The sequence below is a fragment of the Ictalurus punctatus genome, chromosome 25 (assembly GCF_001660625.3).
Source record: "Ictalurus punctatus breed USDA103 chromosome 25, Coco_2.0, whole genome shotgun sequence".
Lineage (NCBI taxonomy): Eukaryota > Metazoa > Chordata > Actinopteri > Siluriformes > Ictaluridae > Ictalurus > Ictalurus punctatus.
The window spans coordinates 6,960,082-6,970,600 of record NC_030440.2 but is presented as its reverse complement, the minus strand read 5'-3'; the positions used below and the strand labels follow the sequence as shown (position 1 = coordinate 6,970,600).

The following is a 10,519-nucleotide window of genomic DNA, read 5'->3' as shown; positions in this document are numbered from 1 at the left end:
CGATTCGATTCCCAGCCCACATGACTGCACATGCCGAAGTGTCCTTGGGCAAGACACTGAACCCCAAGTTGCTCCAAGATGGCAACTTAGCGCTGTGCATGGCAGCTCTTCTACCACTGGTGTGTGAATGTGTGTGAGTGAATGGGTGAATGAGACACAGTGTAAAGCGCTTTGGAACCACTAAGATAAAGTGCTATATAAGTGCAGACCATTTACCATATTTGGATTTGTTAAGAATTCCACATAAATCATAAACATAACTCTTCACACGAATACGCCCCAAGGTTCTCCAGCACTGACATGCACGCTTATATGACTAAGAAACAATCTAGGTGAAAAGAAAATGTAGAACATGCATTAACATCACTCAGAGGGTTGGTGTGGTGGTGTTACGTGACACCTGAAAGAAGTGTATAAGTGTTGGCGGGAGAGGGGGCGGGGCGCTGAAGGCACGAGCCGTACGCTGCTTCGTTAGCGCGCCAAAAATGCCTCAGGTCTCACTCCGGGGCGGGAAAATAACTGCTCCGCTTTTTCACTTCAGTTTACGGAACCAGTGAGAGAAAAAAAAAATGTTTACTATAACACCGTTTTTGTTTTTGGTTCGGTTTGCAAATCCACGGCCTCAGAATGAGACCCTATTACACTGTGAACGCTTTAAATGAGCACTAGCACGACACGCGCACGCTTTACAGCAAGTAACAGCGTTATTATTATGTACTTCACAGGCTTCCGTAGACATCACATTAGCTGGAGTAGGGCTGCGGTTCAGCTTTCTGTTTTGAGGAACACCGGTGAGGAAGTGTGTGTGTGTGCGTGTGTGTATATATGTATATGTGTGTGTGTGTGTGCGCGCGCGCGTGTGTGTGCATGTGTGCGTGAACCATGGAGCAGATTAATAATGTTGAGGTGGTTCCGTGCACCAGCTCGAATTATCTGAAACCGTTCACGGTGCATTATAGCCAGGTGAGTCGGAAATAAAGCTCACTCGCATGCTGTCATCTGTCACACTGCACATTTTCCGGCTAATAGCCCAGCCCCCATCCTCCCTTTCTCTTTTCCTCCCTTTCTCCTTTTCTCCCATCCTCCTTTTCCCCCATCCTCCCTTTCTCCCATCCTCCCTTTCTCCTTTTCTCCATGTCCCTGCTGTTAACCGCGTCTTCGTGCTTCAGAGTCATATTTTGTCTAACTCGGGTCAAGCGGTTGATTTTGCGCAGTGTACTGTGTGTGTGTGTGTGTGTGTGTTTGTTTGTGTGTGTTTGTTTGTGTGTGTGTGTGTGTGTGTGTGTTAGTGTGTGTGTCGTAAACATGTCGCTGAAAATAAACAAGAAACCTTGAGGTGTAGCTTGGCTAGCATCATGCTAACAAGCTACAGGGGGAATCCCTTTCTCCCTTGCTCTCCAATATACATGGTTTAAAAGCAGGCTAGCTTATATATATATATATATATATATATATATATATATATATATATATATATATATATATATATATGTGTGTATATATATATATATATATATATATATATATATATATGTGTGTGTATATATATGTATGTGTGTGTATGTATGTATTCAGATCCCTTTATGATCATAGCACAGTTGTTTAATCAAATAATCATAATGCATGTTTATTTATTTTGGACACACTGTAGATTCAACATCTTTAGTTTACATCGTAGTGTATTTAATATACAATCATTAAAACAGCATATTATGCATTAAGAAGAATATTTCTTATTCTAGTTTGAGTACAGTCACAGTTGGGTTCAAACAGAGAGATTATTTTCTGCTTGTTTTCAAGGTTATAATCGAACCCTTTCGATGGTAGTGATCTGCGAGTTAGGTTTATAATAGCTAAATAATAACTGTTGCGACTATAGGAACTTTGGTAGTGGTAGGTCGTGATCTCTATTGCTATGAAATTCATGAGAATAAAAAGATGAACGACAGAAATGCCATTACGGCTACACGCAGACTCCAGTTGTGAGAGTCGTGGACTTAATGAATATGAAAAATTGCGTGAATGACGTGGAAAAATAGCATTTGCATGAGAAAAGGTGCAAGTGTATTAATATGTTGAGAACAACAACAACAACAGAAAGCTCCTAAATTATTTGAATACTACAGATGACTCCATGACGTTTGCAGAAGGTCTGTAAACACATTGTGGATCCTTTCCTCCATGACGGTGTGTATTTTTATTTCGTTATTTCTTTATTTCTTTATTACTTTCTACAAATAAAAGTTTTGCAAATGTTTCGGCCATTCTCGTTGAAATAAGGCAGCAAGGGTTTTCTCTTATGTTTGTCATTAAGTCCCCAAAGATGTTTGCTATTATAACTAAACCTTAATCTTACGCATAATAGGCTATTTTTCTGTCATTGTAACCTTTGTCATCTATTCATGAATGCATTACTGTTAACAAATTTATTCCTCCCTCTGTATTCTACCGGATGTCAGAGCTGCAGTAAACTTTTCAGCAAATTCATCAACATTTCCTGATACAGCGTCTTTTTTTCCTTCTGTTGTCCTGACATGCATTAAGTGCTCGGTTTTCACAGGGCACCTGTAGTCGCTTCCTCTCTGATTGTTGTTCTCCATCTGTGCTTGGCACTATGTGCATTTTTAACTATGTAGTAATGCTTCCTGTAAAGTTAAAGCGGCAATCCCCAGGTCTAGGCCTATTGTTGTTTGCGTGACGTCTTAGTCAGGCGCATCCGGTGCTCGGTGCCGGAATGGACAGAATGCATGGCGCAATCCCACTCCATGCTCATGGGACTCTCACTCATTTCGGTAACGCAGAGTCGACGAGGTGATGCATGTTGCGTGGGGAAATCACTCTCAGGCCACTGACAACTCACGTGTCCTGGAAGAGCAAAATTTCAGATCGGTGTCATTAGCAAAACTTGGGGCAGACCCTGTTGAGACAACGTTGGGTAATCGGCTCACGATATGATGAGGGTATTTTCAGTTCTGTGAAAAATGGAAACGTTGCGAAAGGTAAAAGACAGAGGAAGTTCAGAGTATATTGAGTTTTTAATGTGTTGTAATATTCATAAGTGAAAATTGAAAGTATAATATGTAAAACTTTGAGCTGGCCACATGGAGGGTGAAATGGCTTGTCACCGTATCAAAATAAGACCTGTGTCATTCAGTTGTTAGAAAAGAAGGCTCATTTCATTGACCTCTAAGAAACTACGTTTGTTCTCTCTAGTTAGTAGTAGTTGTTTTAGGTTAGTAGAGTTAGTACTTGTTTAATTCCACTTGAGCACGATAATTTTAGTCATGATTGGCAAATGTTTAAAGTAAAACAATGTTCTCAATATTATAGCTGGGTGGTGCCACAGGTACTCTAGCATTGCCATCTCGCAGCTGCAGGGTCCCCAGTTCGATCCTGAGCTCGGATCCTGTGTGAAGTTTTGCACGTTCTCTCTGTCCACATGGGTTTCCTCCTCCGCTTTCCTCAAACTTTACAAAAACATACCAGTAGGTGTGTTTTGAGTGTGTGAATGCGTGTGTTCATGGTGCCCGAAAATGGACTGGAGCGCCATCCACAGTGTATTCCCACCTCACGCCCAGTGTTCCAGGGATAGGCTTCAGATCCACTGTGACCCTGTTTAGAATAAAGTGAGTACTGAAGTTGAATATATTTTATAGTTGATAAGAGCAGGGCTGGCTCTGACCTTGGTCATGCTGTAGGCATGATTGGCACCTTCAAAATTTGTCACCCTGCGATGTTGCAACACGCTCATACAGTTAATCTCTTGGTTTGTACAGGAATTATCCACTTAGTTCACTCATGTCACCTATACCACAGACCAAGCTTAAAAGGAGGGAAAAGGTGCCTTAAAAGCTAAAATTCAAATAGCCTTGCATAGTCTTTAAAAAAAAAAAAAATTTTTTAGGAGCTGCATTAGATAAGTGGCAGCTCCCCCTCCCCTTAGATTTTGCAGCAGCTACAGCAGCCGCAGCACTGAGTCAGTGTGCTGTGCCACCCACATGTCCCTGCTGGCACTGTGTATCAGGAGACTGCTGCCACCAACTTCCTTACAAACTGCAGCTCTTCATATGACCACCACTATGTGCACTGCTTGGACCACCTGAACACAGCATTCTCAGTTGGGTTCTACTGCCGTCAGATATCCAGGACCTTTTGTCACTTGGGGGCAAGTCAACCAACATCTAAGGTTGTCAAATTAGCTGTTTCTCACACAGTGGAAATCCACTGCCACACATCCATTTCAAGGACCTTCACTATGTGTTTGAATTAATTAAATAGTTATGAATCTACTGACCTGTGCCCGGTCCAAATTTAGATAGTTTGATTGGCCTTTCTCTTTGTAGAATATTGATTACCATAGTCATCAAATGCTGACCCACTGGTAGACTAAGCCCTAATTGATTAGTCGAGAAATTGGATAACGAAATTCACATCGCACAGAGTGTCCAGAGTGGTTCTCGTGCAAACCTGGGATTCGTTCATGTCTTGTAAGCCAGCAGCTGAACCAACACGGTCAACGGTTCCAGCTGCCAACCTGCTGCTTTAGCCACAGGGGTCTGAGCCAGAGAGGAGGGGTATCAAAGAGAGCATGGTGTGGAGAGGTGGGAGGAGGTGGTGGATTAGGACAGGGGCTGGCGGATGGACAATGGTGCAGATCTGGTGGGGAAGAACAAATGAGGAACAATGGGGGCAGGCACGCTGGAGTGAGCAAAGGGTGAAGAAGACAAGGAAACATGTGACGGTCATTGGTCAAGCACCAGATCGCTGGGTGTTCGTAATGGGCAGATGTTTGGGAGAAAGAACAGAGGTGATTAAAATATCAGATCCTGATGAGCAATATAAAGGATAGACTGAGCAAGATCATCTTCCCATAGGTGCCATTCTGAAAGCATTGCATGTCAGCCAGTTTACGCATCTTCACAGATAAGTAAAAAACAAAACAAAAAGAATAGTATGCTCCAGCTGATGGTGATCCCTGAGTGGATGATATTCTATGTCAGATGGCTGCAGAGGTGGTCAGTGAGCTCAATGATGTCCTTTGACCTCTTCTGATGATAGGGCATGTGCTCTTTTGTTGACACTCCACTAATCGGCTGTGGTGAAGGAAAGGTGCGATACAGACATGCGTTTCAGTTCTATTGTTTTGGCAGTACGCATGGAATATTGTATGGCATCATGTGTGTTCTGCTTTATCAGTAGTAGCAGCCTTTTCTAGCATACTCTGGCCTAGTTATTACTCTCATGGGATTTCTCATGGGATTTGCAGGGGGAACGTGTCGCCAGCGCCGTAGCACTACCACCCATCTTATGGGAGCGAGTGAATAAAATAGCCATGTTTATTTCCCAACATTGTATGGCCTTCGTTTGCTGGTAACCTCAAACTACTTCCTCTGAGCCTGTCTGAGATCTATGAGCTATATAATGGTGAGAGCTGGGTGGCAACTAGTTGGAGAACATTTTCCCACTGCGAGGAGTAGCTTCAGTGCTGTAGCTGGGCGTTTTCACTTGCCACTCATAGCATTGTATTTATGTCCTGTGTATCACTTCCCTGTGAGATTATGGATTGTTCATGGGAACAATGACTTTTAGGGGCTTCATAAATCACTCACATGGTAATATAAAGTGCAGTTGTCTTTCTTTAGAATAATGTTCTTGTAGTTTTTTTTTCCTGTAAGTTAAAGTGTCTTTGGAAGAGAACTGATCAATATTTTCATCACGCCTCTTGTAGCCACGGCTCTAAATTGTTAGGAAGTGGCAGAGAAAGCAGCAAGCTCATAGAAGGGCCTAGACATGGTGGTCTAATAGCCATAAGCTGTTGATTTGCACCATGCTGTGTATGAAGGCTAGAGGATAAAAGGCTAATTTGAGCATTTACACCTGTAGGGTGGTGTAGAAGGAGAGTGGTTGTGTTTAGGGGGGTGTGGTGGTAAAGACAACAGATGGACACAGACTGAACTCCCTCTGCTCTGCTCGGTCTTGTTCTTCTTTCTTTTATTCCCGATTCTGTTCTCTGGTGCGCAAGAGTTGAGGTTTTAAACCCACAAAGCCCTTTTAAGCTCTTCCTAGCCTCCCTATGTAATTTACAAGCACACACACTTATTTTGTTTTAGGAAAAACTGGATGTTTTTTCCCTCATTTGGTAAACTCCTTTCTGTTCTGTACTTTAGTGCTTATTAATTTCTACATTGAGTGCGTGTGTTTGTAGAGGCAGCTTGTGCTCGGTAAGGAGGCGTCCTCTGCTTGTTTATACAGTGAGAGGTTTGTTTGATAGCTGTTGGGTTCTATTACACTGGTTGCTACTTGATGTCATTAAAGCTGTATTGTTTACCTTAGTGATTTGGACTGTTTATGCTGAAGCAGTGCACAGTCTGTTATTAACCTGTGCACACAAGTGAGGTGGTGTGTGCCATTGTTGGTGTGGTTGTCTGGAAATGTGCAATTGCTTTGCTCCTTGATACAGTCCATTGTAAGGAAGAAGAGAATTTGTATATATATTTATATTTGTGTGTATGTGTGTGTGTATATGTATGTATGTATGTATATATATATATATATATATATATAATGTATGTATGTATGTGTGTATATATATATATATATATATATATATATATATATATATATTGTATATAATCTTTTTTCGTATTTTTTTCATATTGCACATTTAAAAAAAAATATTGCTCATATTTATATGAATCACTCAGTCTGTATATATACCCATCTGTATATCTCGCTGTATACATTTATTGTAGTTCTTTGCATGTGAACTTGATTTATGGAATATTTGTAAAAAATTAAATAAATAATTGAAACTAAACTAAAATGTCATTCATTAGACGTTGTTCAGTTTGCGGCCCTTTAAGCTCATTTTGCCTCAGACAGCAGAGGCACTGCGTCCAACATGCCTGTACACCGCTATTTGAAATAAAAGTAAGCTTATTTTGCCCGGGTTCAAGCTATAAAACTACAAAATATAAGATTTATGCTATATTTTGCAGCGTATTCCTATAATCTAAACAGCACAGTGGCTATATTTGACGTCGGTTAAATCTAGACTTTATGAATGAGTGATTAGAGTGGTAATACATGTTGATAATAACCTGACTGTCAATACAGATGTTTACACTAAACTATACTAAACCAGTACAAGAAAGCAAATGCTCACATTATGGTTGTGTGATATTGATTATTTCCTGCGTGTGGTTTTCCATTTTAAAATATTGTGATAAATCATGTAATTGTCCAGAACCAACGGCCTATAAAAAGACAGGAAAACAAGCATTTCCACCATTTTGGGTTTAAGGAGAGTACAAGAGGGCATAATAATATAACCAGCTGTGCAGTTGGGAGCTGCAGCGATCATGAAAACTCAGCTGGATGGTGGACCTTAAGGTAAAGTTTTTGAACATCTGCAGTGACTAGCGCAGGAGAGAGCAGACCAGCATTTTAATCATCTTCTACAGTAACTATCACTATGTTAGCTAAGTGTAACGTACATTGATAGGTTTTATTTCATGTTAATGAACTCAAATAATTATCCATTTACCTTTACAGAACGCGAGGGAGCCTGCACGAGTCGAGAGCAGTAGCACGAGTTTACGTGTCGAGTCATGGAGTAGGGGGCGGGGCTATCAAGAAATGTCTTTTAATATTGGAGAGTTCAAAACACTTCTTGGTCTTCTTCTCTTTTACTTGTTCTTTCTTCAGTTTACCCCGTTTTTGCTTATTTCCACGTTCTAAATTTAGCGAAGTTTCGCAAAGCTAGCTCTGTTTTTTACTAGAGATGCACCGATGTATCGGCCCATAACCGTATCGGCCGATAAAGGCAAATTTTCACGCTGTCGGCTGATAGTTTTAAAACATCCGATGATCACGGCTGATTATATCCTGTCAATCAAAAGAGGGCGGGAAAACACATCGATCCCGTGCTGTGTGTAAAGACGATGTCTCTTGTGTGGAATGACGACAAAACTGCAGTTTGTAACCTCCGTAATCTCCGCACGGCTGAAATTTTACACCGGACGCTGCAGCAGTGAAGCGCGAGTTTCAGCGTCGAGTCTAATTTATTATTTTTTCCCCACGCTGCTAGCTCTGAATTAAAGCTCCAGTACGCCGTTGAAAGATTTAAATGAAGATGGGTTGACAAAAGTAAATATTGCACAGGAAAATATATTTGTAGAGTAGTATATTTTATATCCAGTTAATGTTAATATGAGTTCATATCATCAAAAAAATTTGATATTATATATTGCCAGTTTGATGTCAGTGATGAAGTAAAAATGCTTGTGTTTGTGGTGAGGGAATGTGAGACTAACAGGAAGGTTTTTTTTTTTTTTTTTTTTTTAACAATTCAGTCAATGTTAATATGAATGAATAACATTCAATACGTTAAGAAAGCTTACTTTAATCTTCAGAGACCAATTACTGTGAAACAACTTGTTGAAATTTCTTTCACAATTGTGGAATTAATTATTATTAATTTAAAAGAAGGTGTAAAAGGCAGAAGTATCGGTATCGGCCGATATCACTCTGAATTTAGTATCGGTGCATCTCTAATTTTTACCACTCACCTGGGTAATGTAGTGTTAGATACATGTTGTCCAGCAATAGTAATCTGCGTGCAGCATCACTGTAAACTGTTAATAGTGCTTTTTTGAAACTGCATGTAAATTTCTACCAATTATTTAAGCTGTACAAATTCATGTTTGTTTTGTCTCGTGCTGAGGATGTTTCTGATGTGCGGTATCCACGATATGGTAAAATAACGTGGCACTGCGTTATACCAGCATTCACTTCAGTAGCGGTATGACTCCCAGCCCTTGTCCATTATAGGTTTGCGACAGATCATAATGCAATGCAGGTCTGACGACTATCATCTGCTCTTATCCTTTATAAATTCTGAGGCAATCCAACAGTGTTCTAGTTGGTGCTTTGAACACATCAGCGGCTCCATCTTTCCTCTCATGCGTAATGTCTGCAGGGGTTTAATTGCCACCTGCACTCTTCAGCCACACACTCAGTTTGCATCTCTACCCCCATGAATACTCATTTCTAATACTGGCTGAGTGTGATTGCCTGGTGGGGACGGAGCGTGATGAGGGCTTTAAATCCTGAGAAGTTGTACAGCACATGGTGGGAATTAAAGGCCCTAATTGTAAACGGCAGCATGCTGGCAATTGAATTCATGACAGCTGCTGGGGTCACAGCATTATAAACTGGTAGTTGATGGTAATTAGACTTTAAGCATCCAAAAGTACAAGGCCTACCTCGCCATCCCCTTTCACTTCTGATCCTTTATTGCGAGTAGGGCCAGGGGAAGAACATTAATTTTGAGGTTTTATCCCCCCCTCCTTTTGGCCTTCTAATCTCTGTCGTAATCAATGTCTTTGGGGATTCCCAGGGTCCCAAAGGGCTTTTCACACTTACTTAGTGAGTGGCCCTGATAATGAGGAGCCTTACCATCTGCACGTGCACCATGCACAGTCCTTGGCCTGCATGGGGATAAACAGGATAGCCTACAAAAGAAACTGGTATGTCAGCAAGTCGTTGTAGGCTAGAGTTCCTCAGCAGTGATGTAACATTGTGTTGTTATACTGATCAACTTGTCTAGACAAACCGATGTCCTCGCATGGACCGTGGGCAGTTTGGTTGGAAATGACAGTAGTAGTGGTTTCATGTCAGTTTATACTCTGTATGTAAGAACTGTTTTTGATGAACTGTTATGTAGCAATTTTATGTCCTATAGAGTTGTCACAATACTAAAAGTTTGACTTTGATAGCAATGTCCTGTGTATTGCGATACCAAAATAATGAGTAAGAAAAAAAATATGCCTGTATTGCAATATGAGGTAACACACAGGCCAAATTCCCTTAGTCATTCATAACAATGGGTAGGACCAAGGAATATAGCTGTGATGTGTGACAAAAGGTTGTTGAGCTTCACAATATTGGAAGTGGCTATAAGAAAATGGTACAAACATTGGAAATGGCCATTTCCACCATCAGGGCAATAATTGGGAAGTTCCAGTCAACTGGGAATGCTATGAATTGACCTTGAAAAGGACGCGTGTCTATATCGTCTCAACACACTGTGAAGAGGATGGTTTGCGTGGCCAAACACACCACAGCTGGAGAATTGCAGAAGTTAGTCGTGTCTCGGGGTCAGAAAGTCTTCAAAAACTACAATCTGAAGTCACCTACATCACCACAAGTTGTTTGGAAGGATTTCAAGATAAAAGCCTCTCCTCTCATCCAAAAACAAACTCGAGCGTCTTCAGTTTGCCAGACACTACTGCAACTTCGAATGGGATCGGGTTCTATGCTCAGAAGAAACTAAAATAGAGCTTTTTGGTAATAAACACCAGAGGTGGTTTTGACGAACACAGAGAGGTAGCCATATGGAAAAGTACCTCATGTCCACGTTTAAATATGGTGAAGGCTCTTTAATGTTTTTGGGCTGTTTTTCTGCCAGAGGACCTGGACATTTTGTTAGGATACATGACATCATGGACTTTATCAG

General features: G+C 40.9%; 1 protein-coding gene across 2 annotated transcripts in view; it reads left to right on the top strand.

Annotated features, from left to right (window-relative positions):
* Positions 1–567: 567 nt before the first annotated feature.
* The window catches only part of nudt14 (nudix (nucleoside diphosphate linked moiety X)-type motif 14), a 35,040-nt gene continuing 25,088 nt past the window's right edge, over positions 568–10,519 (top strand). The window contains exon 1 of one of the 2 annotated variants that reach the window (XM_017456532.3): positions 568–791. Coding sequence is in view for 1 of the 2 variants with exons in the window: in XM_017456531.2 (XP_017312020.1) it covers positions 883–963 (81 nt within the window). In the remaining variant the exon portion in view is untranslated. Of the gene's footprint in view, positions 964–10,519 lie in introns of both variants that reach the window. The other variant, XM_017456531.2, reaches the window with a different exon arrangement.